At 40.2% G+C, this 14,124-nt stretch overlaps 1 protein-coding gene across 1 annotated transcript in view; it reads left to right on the top strand.

Annotated features, from left to right (window-relative positions):
* The first annotated feature begins 396 nt into the window (after window positions 1-396).
* LOC105432273 (uncharacterized) overlaps window positions 397-14,124 on the top strand; it is a 46,555-nt gene continuing 32,827 nt past the window's right edge. Inside the window, exon 1 of the mRNA XM_089085158.1 lies at window positions 397-771. Within this exon, the coding sequence (XP_088941284.1) occupies window positions 720-771 (52 nt within the window). The 5' untranslated portion in view covers window positions 397-719. The remainder of the gene's footprint in view (window positions 772-14,124) is intronic.

The following is a 14,124-nucleotide window of genomic DNA, read 5'->3' as shown; positions in this document are numbered from 1 at the left end:
TCTGCTGAAGGATAAAATGAGACGGCGAATAAGTAGAAGGGGTAGCAGGAAGAGAGACGAAGACAGAGTAGAGAAACCATCGATAGGAAAAAGAAGGAGAATCAATCCTGAGGAAAAGAAGAAAGGGAGAGAGAAAGAGAAAGAGATGTAGGACGACATTGTGAGAGAAAAAAGGAAAAGATGTTGGAGAGCTGGAAGGAAAATAGAGAAGGATTGTCACGCTCGTCATCCTGGTGGGGACGAAGATAGTGGGGTGACATGGAACAGTGCGAAACAGGGGAGAGAGAGAGAGAGAGAGAGAGAGAGAGAGAGAGAGAGAGAGAGAGAGAGAGAGAGAGAGAGGAAGAGAGTGAAGGGTGAGAACGGAGACAGAACGAGGGTAGCGAGGAGGGGTTGAAACGCGTAGGGACACAGAGCCATAAGAGGGTTGATGGCGGCCGGGGTTGGCCCCAATAGCACAGTCGCGCGCCAAACTCCCGTAAGAAAACACGTAGCCAGTGGTTCGAACGCTCTCGTGCAATCTGCACCCTATGTCGACGGACGGATTTCTTTTTTTTTTATCAATGACAAGAGAAGTTCAAGAGTTCGGGATGCTGATCCGCCATCTCCGTCATCGCGCATCTTAGAATTCACATCCGAGAGGGTTGATACTACCTGTGACTATCATTGAGGCCGGTGACACAATCAGGTTTTTTTCCCGAAAAGACTTAAATCTCTTCATGATTGGGACATATTTGAGACACTCTCGAGATGGAAAGATGGATTTAACAGGTAAACAGCACTTAATTTATTAAACATTAATTATTAAAATCGATAAATGAGAACATCAGCCACCCGAGTTGAGATACTACTGACACAGCTATTGAAACTCTATCTCTAATTATTAGCTATCTGATAAATGTATATTTTCGGATTTAGTTTGTCAATCACATAAACATATTTGTTTTTAGTAGTGTTTTTATTTGTATTAATTATATATTAATAATTTTTTCTAAAAATTATTACAAAACACTTAAATAATGATCTGATTAAAAAAATGAAAATTGCACAAGATTTCATATTGTTTATAACACTTTATATAAATAGTGCTCTAATAAATTGTTATCTGTCCCAAATTACATTTGAGTTGGTAAAAATTAAATTTATATTTAATATATATAATAAGAAAATAAAAAATTTTACATTCTGACAGCATATTCGACAGGTATCTTTTTCTGTTATAAAATATTTTTTTTTGGTTTGCGGAAAAATATGTTGTCGAGAGAATCAATGCTTATGAGTTGAACATGAGATAATTATGCTCACTGCGTATTTCGTGTCGTGTGTCGTCTGCGGTATTTATGTCCGCGTTTCGTGAGCGGCATTTGCATTTTGCGTTACTGGCGCCTGACATAATGCAAAAGTTTCCGAACGGCGCCAGATGTGACTCTGTCCGCGAGCGAGAGAAACTCACTGTCTTCTCCGCGCTTGTGTCGCTCGTTACTGAAAAAGTAGTCTAATTTACCAGAGTGTTTCGTCCGACACAAATTCCGGGAGACCTATCCCCAAGTTCTAAATGATATCCCCAAGCTCTAAATGATATCCCTGTACAAACGCTTTCTGATTACTGAAAACTTTGAAAAAAATCTTGTCTCGAAATTTATTTTAATTCTATGAGACGTTTCGACGGAACGAAATATTATATTGCGATATGGAAATTCCTACGAAATAACATTGCCAACAAATTTGTTTATTTTTATAGAGCATCATTATCATAATTTCAAATAATTAGAAATTCAATACATAAAAAATAATAATTGAAATATAATATAATAATATAATTTCTAAACGTAAATGCAAAGTATCACATATTATTTTTTAATTAGTAAAATGTTAAGTATATTTATCAGTTTAAAATTTAATAAATAAACTATCGCAATAGTGTAATAATTAATTAAATATATCTCGAGAGTAAATCAGTCTGTAGTGGATAGTAAAAATTCTCCGCGTTAATTCCAAAGGTTTAATTTCATACCACTGCTTTTGACGAGAATTCTGATTATGTCAACCGAATCACGCGATAGAGCTCTGGCTCGATCTCATTCATTATCGAAACAAAGTAGCCGAGCGAGCTCATTATGCCTCGCGCTGATCGGACGTGTTATACAAGTGCAACCAAACGCAGTATTGTGCCGAACGGCCGGCCGGGTTTGCACGACAATTTGCTTGACGATTCATCGCTTAAGCGTCGAGAGATTAACGCATTGCACGTGCTGGCAAATGCTGCAAAATTGAATCTTCATAGCATTTTGCGTTACTGGCGCCTGACATAATGCAAAAGTTTCCGAACGGCGCCATGTCTCCCTCTCTCTCTCCCTTTCTCTCTCTCTCTCTCTCTCTCTCTCTCCCTCTCTCTCTCTCTCTCTCTCCCCCATCGTTGTAGCTACAATGTTACTGCCCCTCGGCGCAACGTAGAGATAAACGCATAAATGTCGCAATGGCGATGTCAGCGAAAATATGTACGCATTCGAGCGGCGAATTCTTTTAGGATCGCGACCGTCATCAACAGATGTATCTTTATATCTGCTCTCATGATGTATAACGGGGGATCATCAACGAGGATCGTCGCCGTTACGTGTTAACGTCCCGTTAAAGAGATTAAGTACCAATTACGTTCTTACCGCGGCGAAATTACGTGACACGGTTAAACTTCTAATTCGATAAGTGGCAGTTAACCGCGCTCGAGCTGTGTCTGGCGCGCTCCTCCAACTGGATGCATTCACTCGTCGTTGTTTGCATCCTACCATTCCGTTGAAGTATTTAGCAGCGACCTCTTTTGAGATTAACGCGTCCGCGAAGAAACCGCGTTCTTCTTACGAAAACACGATTGAAATATCGTACCTGGAAAGTCTCGATTAATGTAGAAATCGCAAAAATAGGCGAAATAGAAATATGTAAAATTTAACGAAATTTAAATCATGGCAATATTTAAAATATTTTTCCAAGAAATATTTATCGAAACATTTCGTGAGTTTTAGATCTGTATTCGTCGGCATAAATTTTGTTGGCTTACTCACGAGGCAGTAATTTTCATACCTCCCTCCCCTCCCCCCGTACATTTCTTGATTGAAGTTAATAATTAAGAATATCTGGAAAAACAATGTGTGTGTGTGTGTGTATATATATGTGTATTTGCGCGCGCGCGCGCGCGCGCGTGTATGTGCGGATTTTCTTCTTAAATTACTTTTCTCTCGGTCGGTGCAGCTGTATCTCTATTGTAGACGATGCTTCCACCCTTCTCTGTTTCTATGTTGTTGGTTTTAAGACGTATCCCATTGTCACCGTAAAAATGCGCTTAAATTCAGCACAATTTATTTCACTCTCTCTCTCTCTCCACCTAACTTCATCCTCGCTCGCATATCTGCACGAGCAACTGACTTTATGTCTATATGAAACTATCCGTTATTCGTCTTATCCATATTATCCTCTTCGCCGTCTTAAATATATTTAATAAGTTTTCCGCACGATCGTTTTCCAATGTAACGTTTCTTTTTTTTCTTAATACGCGATAGATTGTTGCGCATTGAAATTATCGCAGGTTGTTGTAAGAAACTTATTAATTGCAGATACAATAATCTCGTGTTTCATTTTATCCGAAATCTCGTCGAAATTTCTACAAAATTTATGCTCAACCGTGCGGAAGATGTAACACGATGTTTATCAAATTCTCATGCAATCTCAAGTTTACATGATATACAGGACATTCGGAATATCGCTCATATTTTCAACAATGTAGACTTCTTTCATGAGTTTTCATGAATCTATCTTTTGACAGCAAATATTTTATTTAAGATTATCGAAAGAACTTGTAAAAATATTTATCAAATATTTACATACTCTCGCGCGCGTTTACACAGATATCTCTGAAATTATTATTTGGAAGCTAATTGATATCACTGATATCCCGACACACACGGTAAACAGCCGTAGGAGACGACAAGGGTAAAAAAAAGAGGGAAAAAGGAAGAAAAAAAAAAACGAGCGTAGATATAAGGACGCGGAGAGGACGAGACCGACCTCCGGTAATTTTCATTCCGGAACGAGACAGCGCCGAAGCTCTGAGAGGCTGAAACGTCGTTTAAGGAAATCTTGCCTTAAGTCGAGAGAGGCGTAGCGTTTAACGCAATTGGAGCTCATTTAAAAATCCCATCAAAAATGTACTCGGAAATATCTGCGTGTCCCTGCCACCCTCGCGAGGATCACCAGTCACCTCTTCCTCCTCCTCCTTCTCCTCTTCCTCCTTTTCCTCCTCCTCCGCTACAACTATGCCGCCCCTTACTTAAACCACCCCCGAGGCTATTTCTGCGGCCCTGCCGCTTCTGCCTTACTATCCACCCTCTTCTTGATCGTCACCCTCGCAGCTACTACCCTTCTCTCTTCTCAAACGCGCGCGCACTGACACATACACACTCGCTTCAGTAGACTTCTTCTTTCTCTCGCTTTCGTCATTCCTTCCCTCGAGCGTCTGACGAACCTCGACGGAGAGCTCGAAAGAGAGACAGAGTCAGGGGCTGTCTGATTGGATTGTAAGCTCGATTTACACTACCTTCGGGTCTCCCGTGTTTCCCTTTCTCTTTCTCCCTCCCTCCTTCTCTCTCCGTGAACGCGACTCGACACGGTCCATCTACGTACCAATTTCGCGAACCGGGGCGTTTTAGGAAGTTAGTGGACGAGCACGGTGCGCGCCCGGCAACAAAATAACGCCGACGGTGACCGAGTTATAAAGGGACAAGTTACGTGAGAATTAAATAATGTTTGCTTAACAAACATTTTTTTATTTCTCATATCGGAGTTGGAATTTTGCACGATGGATGTAACACAAAACGAAAAAGTTTTTTGTGAATTTTTTACATGCAGCTGCAATCAAATCTTTTGCAATTTCAAGATTTATATAAAAGCTGCACACGCGAGTATTCAAAAAGAGGAAAAAAAAAGACATAAACGAGAGAGAAGTATACTTGGAGATTGTTAATCGAGTAAATAGAATCTTTTATGGAAGCTGTGGTGCCCTCCCAGAATATTAATATTGAATCGCGGTAAGTGTCATTCATTCTGAAATGCCGCGCGTGCACGAAAATGGCGATTAAAACCGCGCGCGAGTCTTCAGCGAAACTTTAACAAATCGCGACGCGATGGTATCGACGAAAGTATCGACAACTTCGCATTCGCGGATGTCCGTCGCGCCGTCAAAACATCGCACCGAGTTGAATGACTCGATGATTGCAAAGCATCCAGAACATTTGTTTTCGCAGTTAATGAAGCATCGCCGTTAACGAACCCATTGTTCACAAGCGGAGTTTTGTTTCTTCGTCCTCATTCCGATTACGCGCATCGCATTATTCGCCGTAGCGATTAAATGGTTGCTTTGCAACTTACTCATTAACGTGTAAAAGTAGTGCAGCTTGCGTGTAACTTGAGCCGAAACTCATCCCATAAAAAGATATTTTGGCACAGAACGGTACTTTGATATATACTAGAATATTTATCCGAAATCGTCTAGTGTCTACAACGATATCTTTTCGTAAAAGATTAATTATATACGAGTACATGTTTAAACAAGGCACAAAACATTTTTAGAAAATAATGTGTCAAACAACACAATTACTTCAACAATATTTTTTTGTTCTTATTTCGTAATCAATTTACAATTCAAAACTTACGATATTATTTTTTATCTTTTATCATGTAATATAAATAATATTGTTGGAAAAAACAGGTTTTGATTTAACCAAATTGAAACGAATAATCATAAATGGCCGAAAGAAAGATAGTGTGATAAATAAAAGAAAAACCATATATCCATTTACGATTTGATGTGTCGGCTATTATTTGAATTTAACAATTTTATACATCTCGTACAGACCGGTTGAACCGATAAGGAGATATTGCAGCGAAAATATCAACGAAGTTATGATCATGTAATATAGAAGAAGCGTTGGTTTTAATAGTAATTATTTTCTAGCCACGTGTTCTACTCGTATTTCTTCACCTGTCCAAATTATCGTCTTCATATCTCACGTAATACAGTAAAACGCGATAAGAACAAGATAAAAAGCGCTAAAATTAAATCTTCACTACAATGTGAGGATATGAATGTGAATTAACTCGTGAATTTTTCACAGCGAGGAAGAATATTGCAATGGATTGATTAAAGAGATACGGAGAGTTGCAACTTTGATAAAAGGAGCAAAAAAGAGTGTAATTCTGTATAAAGTTAAGATTGTTAAATTTTTTTTAAATTCCTATTTGGTATCACGTTCATGCTGGAAATCGCCTTCTTCCGTTTATCGCCGCTGCTCATATTTCATCTTACCCTTCATTGCGTCTCACGTCGTAGCTAATGTAGGCGGCGTACAAGGCGCAGCGATTATCCGCAAGTAGTCAATGGCCGACTTTACACCGACATGAACGTAGTTCGTACCAGGCGGGGTTTAATATCGCCGAGCTGGCTCGCTTGCGGCGATGTTGTCACTTCTGCAGGCTCCTACCCTGGCTGGCAAGTATCTTAATCTTTAATTATTGCCCCTCGCCGTTCTTAATTACGCCGTAATTGTAGTTAGATAGCGTATCAGTGTCCCGCGGAAAAAGTTTGACGGCGGACGCCCGTCGGTGACGTCGGCGTGAACGACGTCAATTCCAAGACGTCCAATTATCAGGAGGCTGATTATCGGGGCTGATTATCGGTTGAATATATACGGGAAAGGGCTAAAGAGGAAGAGGAAAATGCGGATGAGAAAGAGAAATGAGGATGAACGAGCCTCGCCCTCTTCCTGCAGCGAATCTCGTGCGGGGCGATCGTTGCGTTAATCATCTTTCGCTTCAAATTTTTTAATAATACTTCTCTCCTGCTAACGTTTCCCAATGGTGCCACTCGACACTCGAGAATGTTGTTCTTTATGCGAGTGATTCTAATTACGTTAACAAGTACAAGAGGCAAGGATTTTAATAATTCACGTCTACCTGAATATTTTTACGTTATACTTATTATAAAACCAATTAAGATAATAAAAGTTTAATTTAAAGCAATTTGATGGATATTTTTCCATTTGATGTTCTTTTTTTTCTTTTTCTCGATAGAAAATGTATCTTTGATGAATTGACACAATTGTCGATAATCAACTTGAGATTCGAGGAAGTGAGCATAAAGTGTACATCGTACACTCGTGCGCTGCGTAATTACATATTTTCCGGTAAAGATAGGCGGCGATTGCCTCCCGGTGCGAACGTAATTACAACCGGACGCGAAGGGTACGGGAGGGAATGGGTGGGAAGGCGGAGGGGAGAGGGCTGACAGCTTACATGTAAATTGCTGCTTAGAGCGCCGATCGTGCCCAACTCTCTATCCTGGCAGCTAGATTAGAAAAAGTAAGGAGCCTCTTACGCGCTTGACTGGCCACGAGCCACCGTGAAGAAAAGGGGATTGAAGAGGGAGGAGGGATGGTTGGGGATGGTTCGCAGGCGTAAAAAAGGATGCAAGCGAGAGGCCGAGCTCCGAGGTAAATAAGGCGAACAAAGAAAGGGAGAGCGAACAAAGAGAGGCAGGTGTACGAGGGAGGGTAAGAGCGAGCGAGAACGAAGGACGACGAGATACTCTCGAAGCACGCTAATTCGTTGCCGGGCCGATAATCAAGCGGAATAACGATCGATCTGGTAGCCACTCTGCCTAATCTCCGTGCATCTATGTCGAAATACAGAGAGATAGAGAAACGAGAGGGCAACGAGGAGCGCCTTTCTGCGCGCTAATGCTCATAATTAGTATCCCCGTTGGCCACGCGAAGCGTGAAATAACACGCGTGAAATATAATCACGGCCGCGTCGAATACGTTAAACAGACACGGAGTCGTAATTCCAACCCCGCGGTTTTTCTTAATAATTAAACGTGGATTATATCCGTGTCAAATGAGCGGCGGGGCGATCGTAAATCCGGGGGGATAAACTTTTTATGGAGATTTTCTCGTGCGTCTCTCGCGTTTGAGAAGGAATATCACTTGACGATTTTCTCCTGATTTTCGTTTCGTCCCTTAGCTCGGTGTCGACTCGGAGGAAACTGGCGAGACTCCAGTCTGATACGCGTGTGACGTGGCGTATGAGATACGTGTTATTGATATGGATGTTGGAATAAATCACAGCGCGTTAAAAACACAACGCGTTTTCACTGCTTTATCAGGTCTATCGGATTTCCACAAAAGTTCGTCTGCCAAGTGCAAAAGATCCAATAATCTCTCTGCGCTAGAAACTAACAAATAGCTTTACTCTGAAATATATACATACATTTAAATGCACGCTGTGTCGAACACAGCACTAGATTATGAATCAAAATAAAAAATGCAACGTGATATGACATTTTTTTTTGCCTGAGTTTAAATATAAATCTTCAATGATTGATAAAACGTAAATTGAAAAATTCCGATAAACGTATTGCATATGTGAAATCAGATAACAAAGATATGATTTGATCGTTTAAAGTACTTTTTAAAACATATAGATATTTATCTATTGCAATATTTATTGACTAAAAAATTATGACATAGCAATATAAATATAACATAGCTTGACTGAATAAAAATATTTATTATCAATTAAAAACGGCACTATGATATTTTTTTATTATATATATATTCGGTATCAACAACAATTAAAGTGCGAAAATACATTAATCAAAAAAAGAGAGATTAAAATTACTTAATAAATCAATATCTCAATGATTTAATATTTAATAATAAAAATCGTCTGTTGTTAATCTCTCTGAAATTTTGAAATATCTTTTAGACGGCTCATGTGTTTTTCCTAAAGAAAGAATCCCAAAGGCATCTATGATCATATTCAACGACATTTCACTAGCGGAACAAATCTAGTTTATCAAGACTGACTGTTTCGGGGTAACGCATAGTTCGGTAATAAAAACGTATGAGGACGTTGCCTGGCGAATATCCGACGAAGAAATTGGCAGGAGAGAAAATATCGGACCTATACAGCTATAGCCAATGGAACTCGCAGCGATTCGTGCAGCGTCTGTGCGTATAGGCAGCAATCCTATCTATTCGCATACGTCTACTTTCGTTTACGTATTTTTCTTTCCTGCCTGCGAGGCAGGGGATTGAGGACATCGTGAAAGGAATCGGTGAAGAGCAGAAGAAGGGGGGAGGAGATCGCTGACGACGACGACGACGACGCGCTCGGATGCGGGATGCAGCAAGGCTGAATTCAACCGGGCTGATTGATTTCACGGGAAAAATTCCGCGCCAATGTGCACACGTATATCTCTTCGCTCGGGAAGAAGAGGTCGAGCCCGTTCGCGCAACGACGCGAGATTTCGCCGATTCATCCTTGTAATTGTACAAAATCAGATTGTACAGAAGCGGATCGAGCCGTTCTCGATTAACCGACGTCTATATCTCCGCGATAGAGTCTCCTTATCAGCGTGTGCGTAATACGCAATTGCACGTGGGGAAACGGCGGATTCGCTCTTCGCCAACATTCGTTATCAAACGGTCTTCCTTTTTCCTTCGACGTGCCCACGAGATCGCTTTCATAACGAGCATTAACGTTTCCATTGTGAAATCAGAGAGATAATAATACATCGGTGCCACGTGCACGAGATGAAACAGCACGCGATAAAAGCGCGGATTGCATCAACGACTCATCGTCGATTCGCAGTAATCTCCCGCTTCGAGCTCGCATGGCAGAGGACATTTCTCCACGTGGCGGGTGGTTGGTTCAAAGGTCGGCCGGTATGCAAACAGAAATTACCGCGTGGCTAGCATAATCAGATGAGATGAGGAAATACACGGTCGCGCAAGTCGCGACAGTGTCTCAATCTCTTCATTCTTCAGTCTGAATTACGTTCAATTTGTCTTTGTATTCTTGATCACAAATGAAAAAAATATCTTTTTTTAGTATTTATAAATTTCTTTTCATATTAATATGTCGAGACTTATTTTTACAAGATTTGCTTTTGCAATTTAATTTTTCTACGCCATATCATTAGGATTTTATGAAATCAATCGAAATTTATGAAAAATATAATTTTATTGAACACTTTTTAAAATTTTCTTCTTGTTAATTTAGGTAATGAAAAATGTTTTTTCATCGCCAACAAAATTCTTTGTTACATTAAATTTCTTAGAGACATAAAATGAGCGAAATACAAATGGAGACCAATCATGATTATTGATAGTCTAATGATTCTTGAAATAACGATTATTGTACGATGCGATACTGAAAAGCGACAGAACATTTAAAAATATGCCTACTGCGCGCAGTATCCGCAATGAGGGCTTTAAAGACGAACGAAATCGCCGACACTAACACTTAAGCCTCTAAAAAATTAAATTCTCTCCTAATGGGTAACGGCGAGTCTCGCGGAAAACAGCCGGCAATAAAATTAGAGGCAAAGCCTCGAACGCTTGTAAAATTTTATTTTATTCGCCAGTCGGCAATTCGATTCGAACTATTCCTCCAGTTGTGTCTTCGTTGTAACATCCTCTCTAAGCATCTACCATTCCCATTTCGGTGGATGGAAGCCATGGAAAGCCGATGTAAACACTTCTAAATAATCACAATTTATCCCTTAATCTCTGTTACATCTATCCTCGTAAATCACGATCTTTTACATCAAAAATGTAGGTAGATAGGGCATGATTTGTAATCGTTTAGCTTTATAATTCATAATGAAACAGCGATTTATAACAAAGTACAATTAATCCCTCATAGAAAGATATCTTTCCACCGGCGGATAAAAATAATTGCTCACTTAACTGTGTGATAAGAAACGTGAAATTAAATTGCCACGCAGAGCGCAGGATTACTCGCCGGTAATCATTTCGCGGATAATCTTGAAGTCTTTTTCTGTTCTGCCGCAGACTTCATTACGTTCTATCTTGTAAGTGGAGCGCGAAGAGATTGAAATCTTCTAAATCTTTAACGCCGGAATTCTCTTGTCTGAAGATACCGAGGTGTATCGCCGTGAATTTGGATCTTGCCACTCGAGATGAAACGAGACGAAAGGAGTATCTCGTTCGTGTATGGAGAACCGATTGCGGCCGGAATTGAAACAGAACGCCATGAAAAGACGAGAGGCGGTTTCCGTAACGGCGTATCTTCGATCGAGCCGTATGAGGGAAGATTTCCGAGAAGACCGTACGTACCCACGTCGTTAGGGGAGTTAAGGGGGTTGCGAGCCGCGTTAGCACGTTCGCGCGACGATCTCGAAACCTCCTACGAAATCACGTCCGTGCGAGGCGCGTACACGCTCACGCGGATTGCGGTCGAAACGTTGCGTAGATGCGTTGCCACCCCCAACCCCCGCAACATCCCTTCTCGCCGCTTTCTCACCGTAGCGTTCGAATGCGTCTTCGCGCTAACATCTATGGGACGTGCCCGTCATCGGCGTACGTGAAACCGGAATCGCATTCACGTAAATACCTGGCAATATAACGGGTGCGTATAAAGGAGAGAGCGTACATATGAAATATGAAAGGAATGGGAGCAGAAGAGAGAGAGAGAGAGAGAGAGAGAGAGAGAGAGAGAGAGAAAAGGAGGGGAAGGGAGAAAAGCGGTAGATAGCGGCCGGGTAATAGCGAGGAACCATCCGGTAGAAAATCTCTTCCACTGAATATAAGTTCGAGAGATAGAGAGGGAGAGAGGGTGAGCATAATATAATGGATATACGCGAGCTATCACGCAATGCATACTAAGCTCTTCTGACCGTTCACGAGTTGCGGCGATCTTCGCCATCGCTTTTTCCAGCCTCTTTCGCCTACCGGTTAAGCTCGGATTGTCTTTCGGTTTTGCGAGGATCATCTTTGCGTCAGGAAGACGTTCCTCTCCTCGTTTTCCTCGCGACGATTCAGTTTTTCTCCATTTCGAACAATCGCACTGGCACGTACCGCAAAATCGCATGCGCCGGCAGAGTTTTTCGATATAATTTCGAAATTGTGTTTCCGCGATATAAATGTCACAAGCTGACAACTTTTAATGAGACGCTCCGACATCGTGTATTTTATTAACCTTTAAAAGCTAAAACTACGCGCGATATGCATCCCACGAAATGAGAAATTACTCACTCGTCGATAACGTATGCAATTTTATCGTGATCATTAGAGCATATTTTGTACTCGCATAGTGAGAATTTTAATGTTCTGTCATGAGATCAAAGTTAATTTAGGATAATCATTTTATATATATATATATATATATAATCTAAATTATAATTATTATAAATAATCCCAAGATATGAAAAATCTAAAGTGATAAAAGAATTAAAATAAAGATTTAATATCCAATCTACTTTTGAAATTTGTCTATTGAAATTGCAATAAATCGAAAATTGTTAAATCTATAATTTAGGCGATATTGTCGACATACGATTAATTTTGATAGCACAAAAAATTGCAAATACGCTATTCAATCGCACGAATATCAACACGGTTGGTAGACCCGAATACGCTAAATTTGTCGAATTGTTATTTGCACATCGTCGCGTCACCCGGGCCCATTCTTTTGTCTATCGTTCGCGTTGTCTATCGAGCGTTTCGCGCAATGGTATCATTATCGCTCGTATCCAATTTCGCGATCCAATCGAAACGATGGATCATTAGGCATGAATTCGACCATCGAGCCATAAGCAATTAACTACGTCACCCGTTAGGTACAGTCAGTTGGATAAATGTAAGTTTGTTGAAGTGAAAAAAGAAATATTTTGCAATTATCATTAACTCTTCGAAGTTTAAAGAAACTTTTTGAAAGAACTTATTTATAACCGTAAAAGCAGCATTTCGCCAGAAATAACGTCCTATCACAAAGCGGAGAATGCGATTAATACAAAATACACAGATAATCAAGAGACTAACGTTTGTTCATTCATATAAAAAAATATATACATTAAGATTAACGAAAAGCCCTTAGAAAGAGATGTTTTTGCATCGCCCAAAACGTGAAAACTATAATAAATTAAATAATTACGCGCGTTATCATAGCGGTTAATTTATGCGAAAATAATCCGCGGGTTAAAACTGTATTTGCTCGTAATAACGCCGATAAATATTCATGAGTCTTTGAGAATTATTCAAATCTGAAACAGAACGCTATTAACATTAACGCCGGTTACTCATAACTGTCTCCGCGAGAGAGGGAGGAGCGTTGTTGAATCATTATTCTATCTTATTATCACTTTTAAATTCTTCATAAAGTTTCATGATAAAGTAACGCAAAGTCTTGCCTGTTAATTCCGTGGAAATTTATCTTCGTATGTTATTATACCTTTTGTACTATTACATTTATAAAATTCGATAGATCACGCATATATAATATCTAAGAAATAAAATATCATGATACTTTAATTAATGTAACTCTGTTCGCATTACATTTAATTAAATAAATCGACTCGCTTATTTAATTAATTAAGTAAAACATTATTTGCGAGAGCTTCTCTTTTGCCGTAATCGAAATGCTATCGCATGTTTGCATTGAAGTTTCGCTAGCTCGCGTTTTTTAATAAAAATTTCCAGAATACCATGCCATACTATAAATTTGGCACTGCGGAGCAATTGTGATCCGAAAGGAGAAAACAATGTTCTATTCTACTCTATTTTACATCTATTCGAGACTGCATAACTCGTAAAACGGCGGCCACGTTTGCGAATTCATCGAATACCGTCGATAAATTCGCGCGGCACACCGGAAAGCTGTAAATTCGATAAATGCCGCGCGCTCTCGCACGCCGGCCAAAGCTGCGCGGCTCGGTCACCCAGTTCATTCGCAAAAATTAACGCTTAAGCCCGGTCGGATAAAACGCCACTGAACGACCATTGATCCCCGTAAGCTCTCCGGTCGTGCTCCCTGATATCCCGCGCGGAATCGCGCGTGTATGCGGCGAGATTACACGTACGTTCACGCTACGTGCTCGCCACTCGGACAGAGTGGATCCCGACACGACGGGCATGCGTACGGGGTGGCTTGAAAAGGAGATTCAAAAAATGCGAAAAGTACCCACAATGCGGATGAAAAATCACTAGTTTCGCAGATTAACTTTTGCAAAAATGTATAGAGATAATTTAATTCATTTTTTCGACATTCATTTTTATT

The sequence above is a fragment of the Pogonomyrmex barbatus genome, unplaced genomic scaffold, assembly GCF_055798465.1.
Source record: "Pogonomyrmex barbatus isolate J1 unplaced genomic scaffold, ASM5579846v1 scaffold1, whole genome shotgun sequence".
NCBI classification, from domain to species: domain Eukaryota; kingdom Metazoa; phylum Arthropoda; class Insecta; order Hymenoptera; family Formicidae; genus Pogonomyrmex; species Pogonomyrmex barbatus.
Note: the sequence above shows the minus strand (reverse complement) of the source record. Positions and strands in the feature narration are given on the sequence as shown.